Source organism: Natrix helvetica (genome assembly GCF_964273705.1).
Source record: "Natrix helvetica genome assembly, chromosome: 2".
Classification (NCBI taxonomy): Eukaryota; Metazoa; Chordata; class Lepidosauria; order Squamata; family Natricidae; genus Natrix; species Natrix helvetica.
The window spans coordinates 196,173,254-196,199,985 of NC_138552.1; the positions used below are offsets into that span (position 1 = coordinate 196,173,254).

Genomic DNA, 26,732 nt, shown 5'->3' on the forward strand with positions numbered 1-26,732 from the left:
ATACAGTAGCACATTACTATTAGTTTCTTGTTAGTCATTTGTGGTTGGTCCATCATCTCCAAGAGGAAGATTCAAAGGTGTCATAAGAACAAAGGGATCTGAAATTATTTGCAAACCAATTCATCGTTCTTCTAACATAATGTGTGATGTGGGTTCATTGTTGTTTGGTATAATGTTGGTGATTTTGTTGGAAATTAAATATTCATCCATTTTTCAAATGCTGGTCAGTTGGGACCAATGATAATGGAAACTTCTGGCATGTCTTAAAATTGTTCTTATGCAAAATGAAGGGAGGCAATGAATGCATTTTGTCATCATAGTAGCTTATCCAATAATTCAATAACCTCATGTTAAATCATGATGGAGTGTACCCATTCTCAATTCTATGCTGTGTGGATTGGCCATGAAGTAAACTTGAATAAATTTGGCTTGCCAGTTGGGGACCGGTATTAAATATCTAATGCAATGATGGAGTTAGCTCTTCAATAATCACTGAAGGATTCCATCCATTCCTTGTTGAAAGGGCTTATTTGGCAGCAAAGGATGTCACTTGGAAGAGGCAGTCTGTTGTTCTTCCTGAACTCATGTGCAAAAGTTTATCATTGCTACATAAACTGAGAAGCTCATCAGGAGAAATATTGTGCAAATTGTGCATTTTGCCTCATTCTTTCTCTGTCTTGTTGAACATGGGTATTATCGTGTTAAGGAACTTATGAAATATTTGCCCTAGAACCTAGAAAATGTTAAGTCTATAAATAAAAAAATGTTCATATTTAGCATGAAGAGTAAAAACTGTATTTGCTAATAGATTTAATCTCATTATCTCGTTTCCCTATCATTTCCACATTCACAATTTACAATCTAAAAACGTAAGAGAAGACTCCCTGAATTAAGACAAAAACCTAATCCATTTCATTCAATCTTCTATATTGAGCAATCAACAAAAGATGCTAGAGGAAGTCTCCAACCAGGATAAAAGTAGTATAATGCTTCCAACAACTCATATTTTTTTACAATGGTTTTACAACCATTGCAGCATTCCATGCCACAAAATTCTAATGTTTGGCAACTGGTTCATATTTATGATGGTTGTCTAAGGTTCATGTGATCACCTTTCATGACCTTCTGACTTTACAACCATGTTACTATGTCAGAGTGTGCACAGTGTGACTACTATTTTGAGACAACTCAGGAGCAAAATACAGCGAGGTTTTGTCTTTCAAATAGTGGTTTATCTACAAGGCATGCATATATATATATATATATGTATGTATGTATGTATGTATGTATGTATGCATGCATGCATGTATATATGTATATTTATATGTATGTATGTATGCATGCTTAGGAGTATGTATATGTATATGTATGTGTATACACACACACACACACACACACATGGCAAAGCCAGGAGATCAATCAATCTTCAACTATACCGCGGAAGTGCACACAGAAAGAGAGACCTCCCTCACAGGGCTCTCTTATATAGACAGCCTCTTAAAGTGATAACCCTGCTGACTCATTCTCATTGCATCATCTTGGTTTACAGCCTTACAGCAGCTGATCTGCTATTAAACCATCATTACCTTAACATACTAACTTAAGAACAGCAATGAATCACTTAACAAATATGGCAAGAAAGGTGATAAAATTGGGCAAAACTCACTTAACAACTGTCTCATTTAGCAAAAGAAATTTTGGTCTCAATTGTGCTTTTATAAGCCAAGAACTACCTATATTCCAAAGGCTAGAGAAAATCTTACTAAATATTTCATAAGTTCTTTTGAAATTGATTATGTATATATAGCCAGTGGCATTAGAATATTTGGTTTCATTGTTCATTTTTTGTACTATGTTATTATAATTATTATTTTGTAGCTTACAGACCTAAGGAATAAAGTGTTAACAAATATTTTACCTAAAGAAAACAAATATGAAATTAGGATTTTAGAGGGAAAGGACTCATCATTTTATATCTGCTTAAGCTGAACCACTTTTCAAACAAATATGAAACAAATTGTCCCAATATTGAGAAAGTCTTTAATGCTTTTAACATTTTAGGCATATGTTGTGTCTTTACAGATACAGAACAAATTTTAAGCACTTGATACAGATTCCTTGGCTCCCAAATCTCCACAGCAAGAAATGACCTTTTATCTCTCCCTTTCAGCTTTGTTTAGCCAGTAACTTAATTACACAAGGATCTCTGCTCTCCTGCTATGACAACTATGTTTGCATTACAGGCAGCTGTGAAGAGTAGGAAATGTGAAAGGAAAGTCACACAGAATTGTTTGGAAAGTGCAAATGTTTCCTTCAGAAATAGGTTCAGAGAGAAGTATAGTTGTAATCAGAATCAGAATGCGTATTTTTCTCCCTGCCACATGCTCAGGAGAAAAACCAAAACTTCTAGCTTATAAAATAAACTCACATCTGACTTAGTTGTTCACTGAGAAACAGAATTCAGAGAGAGGGTGGGCAACATTGTGGCTGGTCAGGGACGTGCTGTCAGGGGAGGCAAGGGAGGCAAGGGAGGCAAGGGAGGCCTCACCTCTCTTCATGAAATAATAGTATATAATATACATGTGTGTGTGTGTGTGTGTGTGTGTGTGTGTGTGTGTGTGTGTGTGTGTGTAATAAAAATAATAATAATAATAATAATAATAATAATAATAATAATAATAATAATAATAATAATAATATATACATCCGCCCAGCCGTGCCCGGGAGCTGCAGAGGCAGAAATGTTGTCGGTGCTCCCGGATGACAAAGCCACGAAAGCGACTGGGGAACGATGAGAACCTTCTTGCCTCTGCTGGACTGCAAAGTCCAGCAGAGGCAGGAAGGTTCTCGTCGTTCCCGTCGCTTTCGAGAACTGTGGAGCACGAGCCGGCGGAGCACGCTCAGGAAGGCGGGGAATGGGATCACGTGTGCTGGAGGATGAGGCAGCCTCAGCCTCCAGCACACGTGGTCCCATTCCCCGCCTTCCTGATGACGTCACCAGCCTCACCAACCGTAAACCTCACCGCACGTCACTGTGGCTGGTGATGTATTAGTGTGCAGGTAGTACTCAATTTTTGAACTGCCGAACTGCAGCTAGCAGTCAGCTGAAGTAGCCTGCAGTATTGCACTCTAATCACTGCACCACCTCGGCTCTAAGGCCATCCTAATTTTGAATGGTTGATAAATGTATGGTTGTACGTTGAGGATACACCTGTATCTGAACCTAGAGCATATCAGTTATCTAAAGAAGAAAGAATGTCCACATCTGGGGAAAGAATTAGTTTGAACATCCTGGAGGCAGGGGTGGGATCTTACCGGTTTAAAGACTAGTTCGCCGAGGCGCTTCACATCATAAATATGAAAAATGGCCATAAGTCACTTCTTTCAATGCCATTGTAACTTTGATTGGTCACTAAACAAACTGTTGCAAGTCATGGACTACATGTTTTCTTAGGAGTAAGGCACAACTACAAGAGATGATTTTGTTTACAATTATAGGGAATATTATATTTTCAAATAGTAATATTTTACATTGCAATATATTACTATAAGCGTAAATGATCACATCTTTTCATTATGATTTAAACTGCATAGCCCAGATCAATAAGAGGTAATGGTTCCAGATCGATTTCAAATGTGGAACTATTTTTTTTATTGCATTTGCAATCTCCTTGAAATTGTGAGGGGGAAATAATACACGTCAACAATTCTGCAACTGGATTCTTTATTCAGCAGCTGACTTTTTGGTTGAATTTCTTAACAGTGGCTGGAACAAAGGGCAAGGAGATAATTTCCAGCTAATGCCTAGAGGTATGGCCACTTTCAAGAAAGCAAGCCAAAACTCTGTATCAACATGATAGAGGAAGGGGAGAGGGAAATGGCTAGCTTGAGACATTGAATCAGAGGTAAGGTGAAGCAATAACAACAATAATGTGTTTATTATGCACCATCACCTAGGCACGGTACATCATAAAACAAAACAAAGCTCCAACAGCAGATCACAAATCAATCCAAAAATATTGGGACAGAAGCCAGGAAACAAATACTGGCAACCCAAAAAACCGACAAAACAATAATTAATTTAACAACATCTGACAGAATGGATAACAAAATCTGGCATCAGTGTGCCCATAAACATGACATGAAGCTAATGTTCCTGAGAATACTGGATTCACCAATAGTTCCCTCCTTCTTTTCCCTTCCCCCTTTCCTTTACTGTGAAGCACTATTACTTCTACAAGGATGGCTTCTCCCCACGGAGGATCAAAATTTTAAAGCAGGAGAAGAGGATAAAAAAGGAGAGCGAAGAAAGAGAAATCGTGGTGTTTGGTATGCATGACTGCCTACAACTGTCAAGACTCTGGACCTGCCATTGATGGTTGAGATAGGGACCGCCTGCCCATCAAGCAGAATATGTGGCATGAGAAATGTGTTCATGTATCATTATTTATCATTTCTCTCCTTACTGCTGGTGAAATGATAACATAATTTTTTAAAAAATTATTTATCCTTGTGTTTGTATATGATTTCAGCAACATGGAATCAATTGTCTTTAAGAAAAAGAAAAGGCAGGGAGGAACACCAACCAGTTAAAAGGGACAAATGTGCAATTGTGGAAACATTCCAAAAACTTACATCTACCCAGGGGATTTGAACAGGAACAGACTACCACTATGGATCCAACCTGATATTTCCAATAATTTGACAGTGATTCATTAGCCCAGAGAAAGCTGATTCAGCATATACACTTACTTCCACCTCACATTCTGGAACAACACTGGGCATCATGCAATCACCCAGGAGACAGGGATTGGTTTAAATACATCCCTGCTACATTGTCGAACTTAATGAGGAAGATGCAGTGTAGCATTCAACCATTTATCAATTGGAACCACATAAAAGTGAAAGCCTAATTGCTAGTTATAAAAGTGAAAGAGTGCTTGCTTTTAAGTATAATTAATTAGAGAACTGTAGACAAGAAAATGGATGGCAGTGTTGCAAGCAGGTAGGATTAATTTTATAGTGCAAAGGTTCCTTATTCCATCCTTACATAGGTGCAAGTTGTTTGAAGGGATAAATAAAATAGTCCTGACCTTTATTTCCTCCTTTTGCATGATTAATTATTTAATATCCCATTAATTGAAAAATGAACTTGAATTTCAGAAGCATTCATTTTGTTCAGCATATCAGTCTGTCGAGAAAGCACCGATTGTGCTGTTTATCAAAGGTGAACAGACAAGGTCATCTAGGCTGCACCTTTCCAGTTATTCATTATCTTGTCCACAGTAGTAATTAACAATGAAAACATTTCCATAAATCAGAATCCTAGTAGTATTCACAAACTAAAGAACAATCAGAAGGTCCCTCTTTTTCTTCTTCTTACCCTTCTCCACTATCTTAGAAATACATTTCTAAATACATTCAAAAAAACATTTTTGAAGTCACATATATTGTATATGTACGATAATCCAAATATATGGCTGTTTATTTCTTTATTTTCATTGTTATATCAATAAACTTTCTGGGAATAGTCCCTATCATGCCAGCATAATACTTTGAAGGTGGCTATTAAAGTACTTTAATGGCATTGCAAAATCTCAACCGAAAGTTAAACAGAAGATTTGGACTAGGATGCCTATGCATACATATACAGTAACATCTGTTTGCAACTGCCAAATTAAGCATGCCCTTTCCTAGGAGATTGCTCTATCTATCCAGGTAGAAAAGTCAGAGATACTTTTCAAAACTTGTTAGAACAATTAATCAATGGAACAGCTTGCCTCCTGGAGTTATGGGTTTTCCATTACTAGAGGCTTTCAAAAATAGACTGGCCAACCATTTGAGTGGGATGGTATAAGTTCTCTTGCCTTGAGCACAGGGTTGTCCTAGAAGACCTCCAAAGTTCTGTATAACCCTGAGTCTATGTTCTATTGTTAATGACAACTCAGCCCTGGGAAAGGGAGAAATAGACTCAATTCTGTCTTGTTTTTCATACTAGGTGTAAGCAAGGGGAGAAAGAAACCCTAGCAAGCATTCAAGATTCTATTATTCTACCCTATGTCAATAAAATAGAGTTCCAGGAGTCCTTGCACTGTTTATTCCCTGGCCTGGCCTACCTCAAAGAATTAGAAATAAGAAAACTTAAGTTCGAGGAACGAGCCAGACGTCATGACAACACAACGTGCGGTCTCAATAGTCCGAGACCACCGTTGATTCTTTTACCAGCTGCATAGTCCATATGGACCTAAACCGTCCTGGAGAGATGATGACAGAGAGTCAAATCCTTGCTGGTCTCAGGGACACCGCAAAGTCCCTGATCGACCCAAGGGAAGTTCTTCAAGCCGGCGCTAAACAGATAGCCCCCAGGCTAACAAAGTCGGAGACGGCTCCAGAAAGAAGGCAGTGAAAGTGAGTCCAGCTGATGAGACTTTTTTCTTTGAGAATGATTGCCCAAAGAAATTTTTTTTAAAGATAAATTAGTCCTTTAAGCAAAAGAATAAAGCGGCGAAATTTATCTTTATTGGACTGCCTTAAAAAGTTTTTTTCCCTCTTCTATGTAACAGCGTTTTGTGGATTGAAGTGATTGGAACGCTTCCTGTTTCTCCTCTTAAGTGAATGAATAGATTTTTTCTCCTACTCTGTCCTACCTTTATTTTTTGGTTGATCTAAAACTTTTTTTTACTTTAACAATCCTTCCTCTTACTGTTTATTAAATTTTATTAAAGACACTTAGCAATTTTTGTTCTCCTTAAGTTTGATACGAATAAGAGAAAATTGAATCTGCCATTCGGAAGCCAGAACTTGGTTTTTTTTCTTTTTTTGAAACAAAGTATCCTTTGCTCTATTTTCTCTGATTTTGTTGACATTGTAACTAGAGGGTTTGCAGCTTGTCTGTAGAGACTGGTAACGACTCAAGGACACGGACTGTTTTCTTGCAGGTGTCTTTGTGGGATATTTTGGACAAGGGAAGTGAAAGAAAACAAAAGATAGATCCCTCACTTTTTTGAAAAAATTAAAAGGATCTTATGTTTAAGCAAATTCAAAACAAAAATATTTTTATACATAAAAGAGACATTGAAGGCGAGAGTGGCAGTGGATTTTAAACTTTCGCTTTTCTTCTGAGAAATATGCATTTACAGTGGGGCAAAAAAGTATTTAGTCAACCACCAATTGTGCAAGTTCTCCCACTTAAAAAGATGAGAGAGGCCTGTAATTGGCATCATAGGTAGACCTCAACTGTGAGAGACAAAATGTAAAAAAAAAGACCAAACAATCACATTGGCTGATTTGGAAATAATTTATTTGCAAATTATCGTGGAAAATAAGTATTTGGTCACCTACAAACAAGCAAGATTTCTGGCTCTCACAGACCTGTACCTTCTTCTTTAGGAGGCTCCTCTGTCCTGCACTCATTACCTGTATCAATGGCACCCGTTCGAACTTGTCATCAGTATAAAAGACACCTGTCCACAACCTCAAACAGTCACACTCCAAACTCCACTATGGTGAAGACCAAAGAGCTGTCAAAGGTCCAGAAACAAAATTGTAGACCTGCACCAGGCTGGGAAGACTGAACCTGCAATAGGCAAGCAGCTTGGTGTGAACAAATCAATTGTGGGAGCAATAATTAGAAAATGGAAGACATACAAGACCACTGATAATCTCCCTCGATCTGGGGCTCCACGCAAGATCTCACCCCGTGGGCTCAAAATGATCCCAAGAACGGTGAGCAAAAATCCCAGGATCACACGGGGGGACCTAGTGAATGACCTGCAGAGAGCTGGGACCAACGTAACAAAGGCTACCATCACTAACACACTACGCCGCCAGGGACTCAGATCCTGCAGTGCCAGACGTGTCCCCCTGCTTAAGTCAGTCCATGTCCGGGCCCATCTGAAGTTTGCTAGAGAGCATTTGAATGATCCAGAAGAGGATTGGGAGAATGTCATATGGTCAGATGAAACCAAAATAGAACTGTTTGGTAGAAACACAACTCGTCGTGTTTGGAGGAGAGAGAATGCTGAGTTGCATCCAAAGAACACCATACCTACTGTGAAGCACGGGGGTGGCAACATCATGCTTTGGGGCTGTTTTTCTGCAAAGGGACTAGGACGACTGATCCGTGTACAGGACAGAATGAATGGGGCCATGTATTGTGAGATTTTGAGTGCAAACCTCCTTCCATCAGCAAGGGCATTGAAGATGAAACGTGGCTGGATCTTTTAACATGACAATGATTCCAAACATACTGCCCGGGCAATGAAGGAGTGGCTTCGTAAGAAGGTCCTGGAGTGGCCTAGCCAGTCTCCAGATCTCAACCCCATAGAAAACCTTTGGAGGGAGTTGAAAGTCCGTGTTGCCCAGCGACAGCCCCAAAACATCACTGCTTTAGAGGAGATCTGCATGGAGGAATGGGCCAACATACCAGCAACAGTGTGTGCCAACCTTGTGAAGACTTACAGAAAACGTTTGACCTCTGTCATTGCCAACAAAGGATATATAACGAAATATTGAGATGAACTTTTGATACTGACCAAATACTTATTTTCCACCATAATTTGCAAATAAATTATTTCCAAATCAGCCAATGTGATTGTTTGGTCTTTTTTTTTACATTTTGTCTCTCACAGTTGAGGTCTACCTATGATGCCAATTACAGGCCTCTCTCATCTTTTTAAGTGGGAGAACTTGCACAATTGGTGGTTGACTAAATACTTTTTTGCCCCACTGTATATACAGATGAAGAAACCCTAAGTTACCAGGATTTTTTGGATGGAATTCTAAAGATATTGGAAGGATTTGAGAGGTTTGATAAGAAGTTGGATAGGTTATTGTCTGGCTCAATAAAAGATGAAGGGACTGGAGCCTCAAAAATTAAAGAAGAGAGTGAAGACATAGAAGATAAAGACAAGATAACAGATGAACCTAATAATGGAGCACCTAAGAGTGAAAGTGGAAAGGAGGAAACACGGAAAAGTGAATCTGATTATTATTATTTACTTGATGATCTGGAGCTCTACCCCTCCTGTCAAGACATGGATTTGATGATGGAATTAAGAAGAGAAACAGCTTTTGAAAGACATCTGATAATCAAAGATATGTTAATTTTAATACCAGTTCAAGGGCAACAAGACTATTTTCAAGCAAAAAAGTGCGGAGAGAAGTTTTTAAAAACTTTATAAAGAAGTTTATAAGAGAATTGACACAACAACTGGCTAAAGATATAAGACTGTTTTGTTACTGGAAAGGCACAGGCTGATGAAGATTGATAACTCAAAACTTAGTTAACCTTTGGTGATTAATAAGTAGAATTTCTTAGACACTTTTAGAATTTTTTCTTTAAAATGTTTATTCGTTAATTAATAACTCATTATGAAAATAATAATGAAATAATAATCTCAATTAGTAAAAATAATTTGGATATAAACTGTAAATTGTGACCTGGGGAAAAGATTTATTAATTTCACTAATATATTTTTGTTTTTACTATAAAGATGTAATTTCTTTTGGGCACATAAACTTTATTAACAAACTTTTGTTTAGATTTTATTATAAAGATGTAATTTTTCTTGGGTCGGAGGGGAGGAGATGTGATAAAAATGACACTTTTTTTCTTTTTTTTCTTTAGATAACTATAATAACAATAAGGAAATGTTAATGGACAATGTTTAATGATTTTTATATGTCTTGGAATTGGTAAAAGCAATTAGATATAAGTCTTAAATAGTGAGTTGGAAAAAAAAGGGAATATGCTATAAAAGGGTAATTATTGGAGGTTTATAGGAATAGCTAATGAATGCCAGTAGGTGGTTGTGTATTTAAATACAAATGATTCTAGATAAAAGCATGTTTAAATAATTATAGCTAAACGAGAATGATGGTATATTGATGGTAAAATACATAAAGATTTTCAATTTTAAAATGTAAATTAAAAATATGAAGAATGTATAGTAACACACGAAATTTATTTGTAACCAATCGACATGCTTTCTACAAGATGTAATGAAGAATTTTTTTTGTGTTTTTGTTTAATTAAAACAATAAAAAAATTCTAAAAAAAAAAGAAAAAGAAAACTTAAGTTCGATTGCTGGTGTGTTTGTTAACTAAGGTAAAGGTAAAGGTTCCCCTCGCACATATGTGCTAGTCGTTCCCGACCCTAGGGAATGACTAGCAAATAGTGCTCCTCTCTGTTTCAAAGCCGAAGAGCCAGCGCTGTCTGAAGACGTCTCTGTGGTCATGTGGCTGGCATGATTAAATGCCAAAGGCGCATGGAACACTGTTACCTTGCCACAAAAGGTGGTCCCTATTTTTCTACTTGCACTTTTTCATGCTTACGAACTGCTATGTTGGCAGAAGCTGGGACAAGTAATGGGAGCTCACTCCGTTACACGGCGCTATGGATTTGAACCGCCAAGCTGCCAAACTTTCTGATCGACAAACTCAGCATCTTGGTCACTGAGCCACTTGTTTGTTAACTACTTCTTACTAAAAAGAAATGACTTGAAAGGAAGCTTTTTTATTTTTTATTTTTTACTTTTTAAATATATCAATTTAGGATAACAATGGGTTATGGACCAGTACGGCCTATTAGAAACCTGTTGCACAAGTGGCAGATAAGCGAGCAAAGCTTCATTTGTGCATGAGTGGGACCTAGGCTAGGTTGTGCACAAAACCATCCCCCCTCCCCGGTCCGTGGAAGACAATTATTCTTCTGGAATCAGTCTCTGGTGCAAGAAAGGTTGGGGGCCGTTGTCCTTAGGAATCAATGGCAACACAACTTTGCTTTCACTCTTTGAAAAAGTCTATTTCAAATCAGTTATCAGGAAGCATAGATACAAGCTTTCCAATTTATGCAAAATCTCTGAATTGCTCAGGCAAAAGATTAGAAGACAAAGAGAGCACCTAATCTCTTTAAAACTCCCTTTCAATTAGCTCATATTCCCTAGAAGGTTATCTTAACGTTCTGCATTACATTTTTTAAAAATTCCTTAGTGATTCCCCCCCCCCCCCATGTGCCACACCATTTAGCAAGATCAGGATGGATTTAACATGTTTTGGGTGCTTGGCAGCCTATATGCCGAACACAAGTCAGGAAAAGTGACAGGATTTGTTCTTTGTAGTTACCCTTTTTGGAACAACAAGCTATGATTCTTAAATGCAAGTGAATGTGGTACATTTGAACAAGGCTGAATAACACGTACAGAATGTACACACATGCCAAGGTTTGGCAGTGCTGCCCCAATTCACAGAATCTTCACACTGAAGCTCAGCCCCCAACAGGACGCAAAAGCAAGCAAACGGTGCAGAAACCTCACAAATTTAGGAAATCAACCAAATCAACATTGTACTTAGTACTTCTAAAACACAACAGCTGAGCAAGAAGTACAATCATGCATGCAGAACTTCATATTAGCTCTGCCTATGAAATGAAGCCTAGCACTGTCACGATGTTAAAAGGTTTGCTAGGCCTGAACTGCCTAAACTGACACTCAAGAGTTAAACTAAGAGAGAGAAAGAGAGAGAGAGAGAGAGAGAGAGAGAGAGAGAGAGAGAGAGAGAGAGAGAGAGAGAGAGAGAGAGAGAGAGAGAGAGAGAATAAATAACAGTTACATTTTTTGTTGTTAGCTTCTGAGTGCAACAGCTTTAATTGTTTCATTTTTAACTGCTCTGAAGTTTGACAGCTAATTTTTACTGTATTCTATTTCAAAATTCAAATGTGAATGAATTAAGTTAATTCTCTGCCAAGCATTTTGTTTGATTTTGTTGTGATCCAGCAGGATCCTTTGCAGCTGCTGAGCTACTCAGATAGCGATGAACCCTGAGTCGGCTATGGAGGAGGTGGAGGACCCTGGGCAGGGTTCAGACGCAGAGCAGGTACCAGAGAGGCTGGTTGGCCACCAGGAGGCGCCTGAGGCATGGAGCAGTGGGGAAGATTGGAGGGAGTTTGTCCCTGACGCAAGATTAAGAAGGGCGGAGAAACGAAGGCAACAGCTGTTTCGGAAACAAGATCATGAGATAAGAGGTAATGAAGCTCAGGTGATTGGGGCGTGGCCCCTCCCAAGAGTGTATATAAAACGGGACTTTGGGAGGAAGTTTTGCAGGACTCAACCGCTTGTAACAGTATTGAGGAACTTCTGTCTGGTCTGTCTTGCATTCTGTTCTGTTTGATTTGGGTTGCTGCCAACTATTCTTGCATGTGATTCTTGTCTGGGCTTTCAGCCAACAGAGTGGTAATCTTTGTGATTAAAAAGTGGCAAACAGCCAAGCCTGTGTCGGCGTTCATTACCGGACTGAGGGGGGTCAGAACAGATTTCTATGTTACTTTTCTTTCAGAAACTAAAGGAAAAAATATATAGTATTTTTTTCAAAACTCTTATGACGTAGGTGAGCTTGAGAGACAGGGCCTGTCATGTCTACAAGCAAACTTTTTGGTCCTCATTTCTATGGTTGAGGCTTTTTCGTCCACCATGCTGGCTCTCTAGTGCTATCTAGAAATTCCACTTTCTGGGTCATAGAGTACTTCACTGGACACCCAATACTCCTTTTCCCCTTTTCCCATCCATACCTGGGTCTTGTTCATTACTAGTGCCCATTTTGGTTATGTAAGCAATGACCTTAGTACAAATCTTAGAAACTAAGGAAATTATAGTGCAAAAGTAGAATCTTGATGCTGCCAAGTATGGCTGTGTCTTTTATAAGATAAAGAACAAGTCTGAACTCAACTTGCAGTGTAATTGTTTTAGTCAGTGTGCTGCTAAGTCAAAAGGTCTGAGCTGGTGAGGATTTTTTTTCACTGTAATTCTGTTAAACTGGAGTACAATAAGCATATATTTATAGTAAAGCTATAAATAGTAAAGGGGACGTGGTGGCTCAGTGGCTAAGACAGTGGCAGTTCGAATCCCTAGTGCCACATAGTGGAGTGAGCTCCCGTTACTTGTCCCAGCTTCTGCCAACCTAGCAGTTCAGAAGCACATAAAAAATGCAAGTAGAAAAATAGGAACCACCTTTGGTGGGAAGGTAACAGCGTTCCGTGCGCCTTCGGTCTTTAGTCATGCCAGCCACATGACCACGGAGACGTCTTTGGACAGCACTGACTCTTCATCTTTGAAATGGAGATGAGCACTGCCCCCTAGAGTCAGGAATGACTAGCACATATGTGCTAGGGAAACATTTACCTTTACCTATAATAAAGCTAGATCTAGAAACCTATCCAGTTAAATACATTATTTCTTCTTTCATTTGAGAATGCAGGTAATTCTTATCCCCACCTCACTCATTCTACTATATTGTTCCCTGGGGAACAGTTTTCAAATTTGTGGGCACAAAACATGCATCCAGTCACATCTCACAAACTATTTGTTTCTACCAACAATCTGGACACTTACCAAGAGGCATCTCAGGGGGGAGATAATGAGGCTCTTGAGCACTAACATGTACCCAGTCAAAATCATCATAGGGGTCCTGATGATAATCACAGGGTCCCGGGCCATCTTCAAAGGTGCAACCTCCTGAAAGAAAGAATTAAAATCAATGCATAAGAAAAAAGCAAATTATATAATTAGATGTACATATTTTTTCAAAACACAGCTTTTTGGTCAACTATAGTTTCCTTCAGTGAGCCTCTGAAACAAAAATCATTATTCATCACTTCTTGTCAGCAAACTGGTGCAGTCAGCATCTTTTGATGCGGCTTCTCTCTCATTCACAAATTGTCTCTTCCAGCCAGGGGTGGGCTTCAAAAATTTCATCAGTGAGTTCTTTTCCCGGTTGCTGGATGGGCGTGACTATGGTGGGCGTAGCCTAGTTGGCCTCCTGCATTATGGTGGGGGAGCGTTTTTGCCTTCCCCAGGCTCCGGAGGCTTTCCTGGGAGGGCAAAAACTGCCTCCATCTGGAGGCCAGAAAAGGACCCATTTCTGGCCTTCCGGAACTTCCAGGAGGTCTGTTTTCCCTCCTCCCTGAGCCTCTGAGCGGGCCCTGCACTTACCTCACATCCAAAATGGGCTGTGTGGAGACTCCTGAGAGGGGCGCTGTGGAATTTGGAGGTTCTCCAAACCAGCCATAACGTTAGCTACGGGTTCTCCCCAACGCGGGTGAACCCTTAGCAGCCCACCACTGCTTAAAGCTCTAGTAAATGGCTACTATTATTCAGAAAGACTGTATGAAGTAGTATTGGTATAACAATGCCATAAAGAAGAACTCTGATGAAAAATTGAAGTAGTAATTGCAAATAGTACAAGCAAATTCTGGTCTGAATTTGCTAAGCAGTCTGGTGTCACTCTCCAGCCTTCAGACTGTATTATGATAAAGTCAAGGTTAGTGTTGATTTTAAAAATAATTATGTTGGACATGCCATATTGAGAATACAGGTAGTCCTCAACTTACGACCACAAGTGAGCACAACCTCTTTGTTGCTAAGTGAGACATTGTGTTAAGTGAGTTTTGCCCCATTTTACAACCTTTGTTGTCACAGTCGTTAATTAAATCACTGCAGCTGTCACGGTTGTTAAGTAAATCTGGCTTCCCCGTTGACTTTGCTTGTCAGAAGGTCACAAAAAGGGATCACATGACCCCAGGATACTGCAACCAGCATAAATGAGTCAGTTGTCAAATGGGTGAATTTTGATCAGATGATTATGGGGATGCTGCAATGACCATAAGTGTGAAAAACAGTCATAAGTCACTTTTTACAGTGATACTGAAACTTCAAATGGTCAGTAAATGAACTTTTGTAAGTTGAGGACTACTTGTATGGAATAGTTACAAACCTAGCTTGTGCTCAAAAACGTGTGTGTGTGTGTGTGTGTGTGTGTGTGTTTCAGCATAACGCTGGAATGCCTTGAGCAATTTCAACCAAACTTGGTACACAGATGACTTACTCTCTGGAAAAAAAGCATTGTTGGGGCAAGACACCCCTAACACCCCTCGGTGTGTGTGTGTTCTGTTAAGATACAGCCTGTTGTGCCTTAATAATGGCTTCTACTGTACAGCACAGTGGAGTTGCCATAGCAACAACTTCACATTGCTCCACAAGGTGGCTTTCTCTGATAAGGAGGAAAATCCAACATTGCAAATTACATTTGGTCTGGACATTTTCTCCCTATAAATAAATTACCCCGGCAATACCAGGTTATGACCTAATATATAATAAAATCTCAGGAAGAACTAGTGGCAAAGTGATATAGTTGTCAATGGTTTATGATTGCCAGAATTTACAATTATCACAAAGATTATATATGTATACAAACAAACCCAGAAACAGAGTTTGCCAAGAAAATGTTAATATCAATAAAAAGCTAAATCTGCACCACAAATACTACCAGTATCTTATAGAAGTAGAAGAGGAGTTATAAAAAATTACTGTAGCTTGTACAGTCCATCAACAATAATAGAAATTCTAATTTCCATGCCCATTTTTAAAAAGATCTTTATAACCTGGTAGTGCTGCAAAAATTATTGAATAAGCTACGATAAATCATAAGCTGAGTCAACAGAAGGTGAAATGTATTTTAATAGTTATTTAAAGAAGAGTATGAAATGGAGATGCACGAAGTAAACAGAGAACAAATTAAGGATAACATGCCATCAAAAATACCTCCATCTATCCAATTCTTAGTACAGAATTAAACACGGCATTCAGCAAAACTACAAAGAAATCCAGAATGGAATATACTAATATTGTCATTACTACAGACTTCATTTAATGTTTTTGATAAGTCTCAATCAATAATAAAGGAAGACATTGTGCACATTAATAGAAATATCTTTAATTAGTCCATATTGTCAAGGCGGTATAACTTACAGAGAAATGTAAAACCAGATGAGACTTGGTTTGGAGACAAAAAACCCAAAGCTTCACTCATAGTGATCATTTTCAATCATCCAAAAATCAATAAAGAATGCATGAAGAAAAAACTTGAATAAACTGAACTGAATGAATGAAACGAAAATCTGAATTTGGGATTAATTCTAGTATGCATCAGTCTTCCCCAACCCGGTGTCTTTTAGATGCATTAAGTACAACTTTTAAATCCCTAACTTTCTGGACCAACAGAAAGTTGGATATTTCTACCCAAAGTACTTGGAGAGGACTGATGCAGTTGAAGTTGAAGATAAGAAATTCTATTGGTTTTCTTAACAAACTACTTTCTGACATACTGGAAATAATGTGGATCAGGTACAAGCAATCCAGTGGTGGGATTCAATTTTTTTACTACCAGTTCTGTAGGCATGGCTCGGTGGGTGTGGCTTGGTGGGCGTGGCAGGAGAATACTGTAAAATCTCCATTCCCACCCCACTCCAGGGGAAGGTTACTGAAAAATCCCCATTTCCTCCCAATCAGCTGGGACTCGGGAGGCAGAGAATAGGTGGGGGCAGGGCCAATCAGAGATGGTATTTACCAGTTCTCCTAACTACTCTAAATTTCCGCTACCGGTTCTCCAGAAATGGTCAGAACCTGCTGAATTCTAGCTCTGAAACAATATTGTAAAAGAACGTAGCTTCTAGGAAAATGATTTCAAACATATAAATTTTGCAGCAACTGTTGTGGTCTCAGCCAACATCCTTTATCAGCTGCTGAAAATTCTTATGAAAATGAAAAGAATGGTAAGAAAAGATAATATGTGATAATATCAAAGAAAACAGCTGCCCGTGAACATGTACTCTGATCTTCTATATCCAGTGGCGTTTATAAACTGTAGGCTCAAAACTAGTTTTTTAAACAGATTACAGATCAAAGAGCCAAAGCAGAATGATGTATAATAATTTCATTAGCAAAGTTGGGTTCCTAATTTGTGATATCAAACAAAATGTTAGAAATGCCTTGGTGTATGAAAATTCGGTATGATGACAAATGCTAATTATTTACTAATCCTATTTAAATATTTTTGTAAATGATTGAGGATGGCTATGCCGAGTGGCTCAAATGTATAATATAAAACCTATTTTTGGTGACCTTTACTGTGTATTAAATCACATATACATTCATATAGTATGTATATAGAGGCTGCGATACAAGACAAAGTAGGGTATTTACATCATGAGATTATTCCTGCAATTACAATACCCTTGTGAATTTCTCTTGAAAAAGTGAAGAATATGCAAGGATGTGGGAGGAAATCTAAATAAACCAGTCAACATAGGCAGAGGGCCCAGTAGCCCTGTTCTTTTCTCCAGGACTACTGGTTAATTATTTTTAATAGGGCAATTATTATACCGTAACAATTCAATGTTTCTTTTTGACACTTCAGATTTAAGTTTTCATTTCAAACAAACATATCGAGTCCCCGTCCCCCCCCCAAAGCAAAACAGAGAAAAGTTAATGATACATTTCACAATGTTTTTGACTACAGTAGCTGTTACTTTGGAGACTGGAGGATAGGAACAGTATAACACAAGTACAAAGAGGATTGATAAAGGAAAATCTTTGTAGCTTGAGGTTAAAATGAGGGGTCCTTGGTGCTCTTTGATCTTGGTTGTTTTCTTGCAGAATTTTCATTATCCAAACTAGGTAACATCATCAGGACTTGTAAGGATTAATCCAACAAGTAAGAAAAGAACAGGACATTCCCACCATCACTGACCGGCCACCTAAATATAAACCGAGAGCAAACCCCATTCCTTACTATTTATTGATGAAGTTACCTAGTTTGGGTAGTGAAACGTCTGCAAGAAAACCACCAAGCTCAGAGAGTATCAAGAGCCCCTCACAGAGAGGATCTTCAAAATACTAAAATTGTTGCATTACAACTTCTTACAGCCAGGAATTCAGGATCAAAGCCCAAATTATATCACTACTAATCAGACTTTTATATTTACAGAACTTTTCAATAAAAAGGACAGGAAAAAGGAATATGGATATCCTACAACAGGGGTGTCAAACATTCATCATCATGTTGTCACGTGGTGTATCACAACTTTTTTCCCTTCGCTAAAATGGGGTGGGTGTGGCCAGCACATGACTTATCTGGCCCGCGAGTTTGACACCCCTGTCCTAGATTATTATTATACAAAATGCACACTTATTGAAATGTTTTAAAATATTTTCTTTTGTTTAGCCTTAGAAATTCTTAATAAAACCAGAAATTAAGATATTTTTAAAGTAATAAACACATTGTATTTATTTTCCTTAATTTATTAATCAAATGGTTTTATTTACTACAATATTACTCTGTATATATTGCTGAAGGGTATTATGATCTTTTAAAGACATGTGGCATAATATAGTTAAAGAAGGCGGGGGAAAAAAGCAATCTTCATTCTACGCTCAATTTCCCTTATTCTAATTGTGCGGTTGGTTCATTAAAGGATTTATTTTTGAAAATGCTTTTGTTTGTTTCTTTACGCTTAAATGGAAAGGCAGGCCTGTCAATTTATTTATTAACATGAGGGCAATTACAGAAAATTGTTCTGCACTAAAGCTATGTTTATATACCTATGGTGGCCTGGACTGGCCATTTTTGCAGCAGTAGGTTAATTAGTTATTTGAAACAATGGTAATAGATTGCCAGAGTTATAGTCCAGAAAATCTAAAGGGCACCAGATCCTGTATCATAGTTGGAGAACAAACTCTATTCTAATTAATTCCATAATCTACTAGACTGTTGCAACATGATTAATAATCAATTTGGTATTGATTGTTTGTGGGACTATACAGTTATTGCAATAGATTTTTTTTAAAATTTAGTATCTTTAATTTTTTGCATCGTACCAAAGAAATTATCCCAAGAAACTCACTTTTATTTCAAGCAATTCATTTAAGGAAGATTCAATCTTGAGCTTTCTGACTACTGCTACTTTTGAAATGCACAATCCCTCCTAAATTAAACAGTTGTTTAACATTTTTGAATTATTAGTGTCTTTAAAAATATTTATGTATTGAGTGTTCTAATAATGATTTCAATTGCTTTGGGGATTTTCAGGGAGGTTTTTTATATTGTATGATTAATTCTTGGTAATCCGTAAACAGGTGGATGATTGCTATGAACAATTTTCAGCAATCTTCGCTAATTTACCTCAACTTCCAGTGTTAGGCAAAATCATGGAAAAACACTTGAAAGCTTTTCTGTGGAGAAGGTGAATGTCTTTTTCCTGAAATTAACGGGCCCAAAACTGGCTACCTGCATAGCTAATTCCACTGATGCACTCTATACACTGACTTTCTAGAAAGTACTGAAAAAGGTGGAAGGAAATCTCAAATTTCAATGCTTGTGTTATTACATTAGATTACACCTCAGCGTGAATATGTCAGATTATCTATTCCAGGACTTTTCAAATAGTGCTGAATGGAACCCTAAGGTTTCCTTAGAACTTGACAAAAGGGGGGAAAATCATTAAAATGTAGCCAACTTTCCATCAGTAGAATGTTGCCTCTTGATAAGGAGTTAAATATTTTTATTTTTCAACTAACAACCTGAAAAAGTTTTTAAAAATCCTAATGTGTTGTATGGTAATTCAAGTTGCTTTATGCTTCTGCTTGGTTAAATGAATTTCTCAAGAGATTATCCAAATTATTGAATTACTTTAAGTATTTGTATGTCAGGTAGATTTTATTTCTACAACAGGTAAGGCCTGTAGAAAGTTTAACAAAATAAGAAAAAAATAAATAAAGGAAAATTGGACCCTCTAAAAAAATTCACCACTTTGAAAAAAGGTAGCAAGAACATTGCACAGAAAAATGTTAATAGTGCTACTGTAGGAAAAGGAGTGGCAGAACTTGCAGGTGGAGTTAAAAGTTTGATCAGTCTAGAATCCTTACATAGCCACAAGCAAACTATGTCCAACTCTCTTTGAAACCTGTTGACTTTTATTTAACCCAAAGCAGGCGCTAACCATTAGTTGAGAAGATTCCTGTGCATAGATATGATTACTACTAAATCACTTTAATTGGACCTTCAGAGGTGGATGCCTGGCAATTTTCATGCTCAACTGCTACTCCTTTTAAGAAACTAGATTTTTTTTAACCTACCTACAATTTCAAATGAAGGGCAACACACCTGATGCAATGTGGAAAATATGGAAGAAGCATTTCTTCAGTCAACTGTTTACTATAGAGTTCCAAACAGTGAAAGCAACACTCTGAATTGTATCTAAATGCTGAATGAAGGATACCTTGGAATTAAACTATTGATCAGCCACATTTTTAGAAATTTAGTCATTATGTGTTGTTGACACCAATCATTTCAAAACTGTCTTTGTAGTTAGTCCACATTCAGAATATATTACGTCTTCTTCATCTAATCATATTAACAGAAGGAGCCAGAGCAAAGCTGGTGCAACAATAGAAAGGGGCATTTCTTGCAATGACCATTGTATGCAAATCATTAAACCTGGGTGCAATTTATGAGTCCAGACCTTCAGAAAGTACACTATTCTGTCCACAGAAGGTACCTAACTAAAATTAGAGTTCTATTTACAACCATAACATATGTCTTTATCTGACAATTTGACAGTTAACTTGCTCTCATTATCCTACTCCACATTCCAGAGGCTGTTTGAGAAATTTCATTGACAGCACTTATATCCAAATCCCACAGACCTTCATAGGCAAATCAAAAAGAGTTGTACAGGAAATATCAAGGATCACTGTTGGAAAGTTTATTTGATGCACCTAAACTAGTGAAGAAACAGGTCTTGCAGAAAGAAAGATGAGATTTTTCCATTTTTATTCATTAAAGAAAAGAAGAATATCCTTAAGTACCAATACAATACAATACAATAGTAGAGTTGGAAGAGACCTTGGAGGTCTTCTAGTCCAACCCCCTGCCTAGGCAGGAAACCCTATACCGTTTCAGACAAATAGCTATCCAACATCTTCTTAAAGACTTCCAGTGTTTAAGAATGTGTACAGCTAGTCACTAAATATGCACAATTCCTACATGCTGCCTCAGATTATGGAGCTACACCAATAGAGCTATTGAATTGCTTCTATGAAAAAGAATGCACAAAGAAAAACATACAAGTTCCAATAAACAAAAGACAATAAATATACAAGTTATGAGAAATCTTACCCTGATTTATCATTCATTCATTAAATTCATAAATTGTATTGCCTATACCACAAGTTGGCTTGAAATTCAACATTAAGAAAACTAAGATCATGGCATCTGGCCCTCTCAATTCTTGGCAAATAGATGGGGAAGAAATGGAGGGAGTGTCAGATTTCATTTTCCTGGGCTCCAAGATCACCGCAGATGGGGACTGCAGCCAAGAAATTAAAAGTCGCTTGCTCCTGGGGAGGAAAGCTATGGCAAATCTAGACAGCATACTAAAAAGCAGAGACATCACCCTGCCAACAAAAGTCTGTATAATCAAGGCTATGGTTTTCCCAGTTAATATGTATGGCTGTGAAAGTTGGACCATAAGAAAGGCTGAGCGGCAAAGAATTGAGGACTTTGAACTATGGTGCTGGAGAAGACTCCTGTGAGTCCCTTGGACTGCATGACAATCAAACTGGTCAGTCCTAGAGGAGATCAACCCTGACTGCTCTTCATAAGGCCAGATCCTGAAAGTGAAACTCAAATACTATGGCCACCTAATGAGAAGGAAGGACTCACTGGAGAAGGAGCCTAATGCTGGGAAGGATTGAGGGCAAAAGAAGAAAGAGACAACAGAGAATGAGATGGCTGGATGGAGTCATTGAAGCAGTAGGTGTGAGCTTAAATGGACTCCAGAGGATGGTAGATGACAGGAAGGCCTGGAGGAACTTTGTCCATGGGGTTGTAATGGGTCAGACATGACTTCGCAACTAACAACAACAAATACCACAAAGTTGTTGGGAAGATGGGAGTTAAAGTTTAAGGCCATCTATTATAAATTTCAATTTCATCCAATTGAAGAAGTAAACATAAAAATGAATTAAATCCCAAACAACCTTAAGAAGGACTCAACCCCTCTTTCGTCATTTCTCTTGATAACATATACCAAGGAACACTGATTTTACAAAATATGTTAATATTGAAAATAATGCTGGTCCAGTAGCTGGATCTTACATTCTGAATAGTTGTTGCCAAAACTGATTAAATTTACCTTCTTCATATAAAAGAAACATGTAGCGCTATCAGCTTCATAAAAACCTTACATTTTGTATGTTGTGTGGTAAAACACTGGGAAATTGTTCCAAAGATAGTCTCCATTAAGGCCACCTCCAAGCTTTTCACTTCTTATGAGATTAAGCAGTGATCTTAACACTTTCTGATGCAGCACTTTTTCGATCAATATGATGCATTTATTTCTATCCATCTATCAAGATCTTAATCTGACTTTTGAAATCTTCTTCCCATCATCTTGTTCTCAAGTTTCTCCGGTGGTTTAATAAAATATCCTGTAACACCTATAGACCACTTCATCGGGCCAGAGTAGAATACAACCTGTGAAATGTTGAAGCTTTTAAAATAAGGCACAATTGCATGTAGAAACAGCACCTACAGTTCATGCAATATTCACTAGTCCAGCTTGTCTTGTTTCAGGTGATTTATCTGTTTTGTGGCATTTTTGTAAAACAAGCCCATCAGCATCTCAATCTAGTTAAGATATGAAATTGCATTCAGAATCACCCTAAGTACATAAGGCCCTTTCAACTGAGTTTGGTAAGTTCAATCATCAAGTTGAAGCAAGTTTCCTGATGTTTAAAAAAAAACCTAAAATGATTAAAAAAAACATTTCTCAAAGGAAAGCATCTTGGCCCCATATTTTGCTACTATGCATGAACAGCCAGTGTCATAATTTTCATTGTTTTGATTTTTTTTTTCTGCAGAAGTGTCAGAATGCCATTATTCTTGCCAATAAGGTACTGCCTGAGTCAAAAGCCACATAACTTTTTAGGCCGATTCCTGAATCAGGAATATTTCTTCAATGGTTTTCAATCTATTTCAACAACTGCACTGTTTAGTGTGGTGCACCTAATTCCTAACTGAATGCTGAGAACCTTTATGACAAAAAGTAAAAAATAAAATAAAATAATGTTGCCTTGTCAGCAACTCTCTACAGTCAATGAAATATATTTTTAAAGCATTAGTACTTCTATTATATTCATTTTTAGACTGCATTTATGCTTTCTTTTCTGATGCGATGGATAAGGTGACTGGCTTTTATGCATTTTCATTTGTATTTCCCAGAAGTTTTATTGTCCGGAAATATTCTTCCTACATGTTTACTGAAATATGATTCACTGTGCTGCAATAAAAATATTTGAAAAAACAAAACAAAAATAGTTGTGTTTTCCCATGTCCAATCATTTGTCAGGCTATGCATAGTTGACAAAGATGTCATCAAGATTTAATGGGATTTTAAAATATTTTGCCTTATTGGATTTGTCCTAAACTTCATATTAAGTGCATACAACTTCGCTGTTTAATGACTGTCTGAAGATATAATGGTAATGGAAAAATAACCTGATGATCAGTTTTCATATTTACAATTGTCTGTGTCCACCAGATCACATGTTTGCAATTTGGGTGTTTTACAACTGGGGGTTAATTGCAGCCATCACAGCATCCTGTGGCCATGTAGTCACCGTTTGCTTGCTTTACAGTGGCCTCTGGCAAGCAGAACTAATGGGAGAAGCTGGCAGTAAAATCACCTGTTGTGGTCACACAAAGTCTTGCATAATGTCGTAAGCAAGGTCTCAAAGTCTTAAGGTCTCAAAATCTTTTACAGACTTTTAACTATACAATTTGTTGTGAACACCCTTGGAATGGTGTGGGAGTAGGAATGGATTTCCAGAGAAAATTGCAGATTACAGGAACCAGGAGCACTACTCAGGTGACCCTGAGGACACAGATAAACCTTCAGCCGGCCTCAACAGCTCTCTAAAAGGATGCAGATTACCAGCTGTCTGCAAGGAATATAAATCCTTCCATTCCCCACTATCCTGTCAGAACTGAAGAAGCTTCTTGGATGAGAAGTGAAACATCTTCAAAAGAAAAAACTAGAAAGTAAGTCCAGTTTGCCTCCTGAAAAAGGGACAACCTTTGGGACAACCATGACCTGGATGTCTGAGAATCTCTACATACAGAGTCCTGCTTAAGAACCACAACTGATTTGCTTAACAACCACAGCAAAAGTGAGATTGTTGTGAGTCCATCATGTTTACGTGATGTTTTGCTTAATGATAGTGTTGCTTAGTGATGGAGTTGTTGGCCCTATCTAATTATGGTTGTTAAGACAGAATCACTTGTAGTAGCTATTATATTATGAATATTGAGAAGTTATAAACCATTTAACAACAGACACTCATGTTTTTTTTTTTCATCTGGCTAGCAATATAAATACTCTACAAAATACAAGAAACAATGACATTCCACACTGGTTTAGCTTCAGTTTTTGTTTAGGCATAGAGTAGTGGACACTGTTCTGGATTGGCAAGTCCCTTGATTGGAGCACTTCAGTGCTTCTTGAAAGCAAAAGACTGTATATTAACACTTAACTCCTCTAAAACTACTTAACCCCACCATACCTCTTGATGCCTCGTGGCTAGCACTTTCTCTTACATGTGCACTCTCACCTAGCCTCCCTCTAATGAGAAAATTTGAAGTCTTGTGACCTTCATGTTGGGTAGAACAACTAGCAGCTTCCCCCTAGACTACAAAGCTTTGCAAGAGAATCAGTACTGTGCACTTGTTTTGTTGCTGTTTTCTAAGGCAGAGATGCTGTGATATAATCCAAAGATTATTCTTAATAACAATATCTCCATCACGTAGCTCTGTCTTGAATTTACTAAGGAACCTACTGCTTCCTAATTCAAAATGTAGCTGCCACTAGGAATTCCTCAAGGTTCTTTACAGTAGATTCATCTTCTGTGGTAACTTAGATCAGGGGTCTCCAACCTTGGCAACTTTTAAGACTTGTGGACTTCAACTCCCAGGATTCCACAGCCGGCAAAACTGGGTGAGGAACTTGGGAGTTGAAATCCACAAGTCTTAAAGTTGCTAAGGTTGGAGACCCCTGACTTAGACAAGATTAGTCTTTGTTGCAATTCCTTGAAATACAGGGATACACCAGTGGTTAAGAAGTACAAGATACCTGAAGGTATGTTGCAGTCTTCTTCCTGGGCATTCAATATGATATAAAATAAAACTATACATAATGCTACTGTAGAAAAATAATAAAAAAATGATTCTTAAGGGTTCAATTAGATAGCTCTCTGATCACAAGGTAATTTTGAAAGGCTCCTCGGTGTGCATCTCTCCAAATGTCTAGATTCAAATGACGACAGGATTAGACCACAGTGAGTCAATTCTAACTCAGGAAATTTGACAATGAGTATCTGAAGCTGATATTTTGAGCTATCAGGAAAAATGTTGTTCTACCTACTGCCACTACATGATATAAACAGGCTACTAGCCTCTGTTAAGTCCCAAAAGTCTCCATAGACCTCTTTTTAGGATGCTACTTTCCATAAAGTTTGGAAATGTCCCTCTGTAGCCTACATTTAAAACAACATAGACAAGCATCCCTCCCCAGCAGCCTCTAACGATTAGCTGAGAAGGGTAAAAAAAAAGTGTCATTCCAATTTTGGAAATAACGTCTCTTGGCCTCAGGGTTAGAGCTATCAAGAAGCTGCTGAGATACAGAATACTAAAATGTAAAATGTCAGCTAAAAATGCAATGAGTAAAAAGCTAAGGGATCTGCTCAGACAACCTCATATACTTACCTCTGCCTTGGGACAGTTAGAGCTTTTTTGTCATTTGTTTTTAGTTGAAAGGGAAATCGGATTTTTTTTAAAAAAATATATTTGTACAGCTATGAGATGAGAGTTACTTAAAGGTTAGATAAAAGTGAGTTGGGATAGCTCATAGAATACCATGGAAATAAGCCCCTTTTGCCTTCTGAAATAAACAGCTATTATGAGAACTGTTTTATTGCCAAGTGCCAGGAGAAAACTAGGCAAATGTAGTCTGTTAAATATATAAACATATGTGGAAAGCTAGCAGAACTAGGGAAATGTGTATATGGGTGAATGAAGTCTGCATTTTTTAAAATAATGATGCCTACTTATTTAGTTTTTTTAAATGGCTGCCTGCTGCTTCTCTCCTTCACAAACACACATGCCTATATGAACATGTTAAAAAGCATGCCTATTTCAAAAGCACATTAAATCCACTGTTGCATATGATGTCATGAAAAGTCAAGTGCATAATGAAAACCTTCAAAGATGAAGTCTTGAAGTTAACCTCTTTATATCAATAGCACTTAAACTTATGTACCACTTTACAGTGCTTCAAAGCCCTCTAAGCAGTTGACAGAGTCAGCATATTGCATCCAACAATTTGGGTTCTCTGAGTCAACCTTGAGCCTGGTGAGATTCAAACTGCCCAATTGCAGGTAGCCTGCACTACTGCACTCTAACCACTGCGCCACCGTGGCTCATGTCGTTGATATAAAGACCTCAGGTTACTTGAGGAACCATCTCACCCCACTGGAACCAGACTGCCCCACCAGTGCCAGCAGAAGAGGCTTGCTGCAGGCTCCTTGCTCAAGGAATTTTAACTGGTAGGGTCTAGGACAGCGATGGCGAACCTTTTTTGGCTCGTGTGCCACAAGTGGGGGGAGCGCAGGGAGGTCGTGTGCGGGCGTGCCGCACCCATAATGCAATGCGTGATCCCCCATTTTTTGTATGCTTTTTTCGCCCTCCCCAAGCTCCAGAAGCTTTATAGGAGCCTGGGGAGGGCGAAAACAGCCTCCCCGCCTCCCCCCCTGGAAGCCCTCCGAAGGCTTCAGGGACCTTCAGAACA

The 26,732-nt window shown here is 38.1% G+C and overlaps 1 protein-coding gene across 8 annotated transcripts in view; it reads right to left on the minus strand.

The window, feature by feature from the left end:
• Window positions 1-26,732, minus strand: part of PTPRK (protein tyrosine phosphatase receptor type K) — a 415,019-nt gene that overhangs the window by 318,470 nt on the left and 69,817 nt on the right. For all 8 annotated transcript variants that reach the window (XM_081941530.1, XM_081941529.1, XM_081941536.1 and 5 more), the window contains exon 2: window positions 13,387-13,509. In XM_081941530.1, coding sequence (XP_081797656.1) covers window positions 13,387-13,509 — 123 coding nt within the window. The remainder of the gene's footprint in view (window positions 1-13,386; window positions 13,510-26,732) is intronic.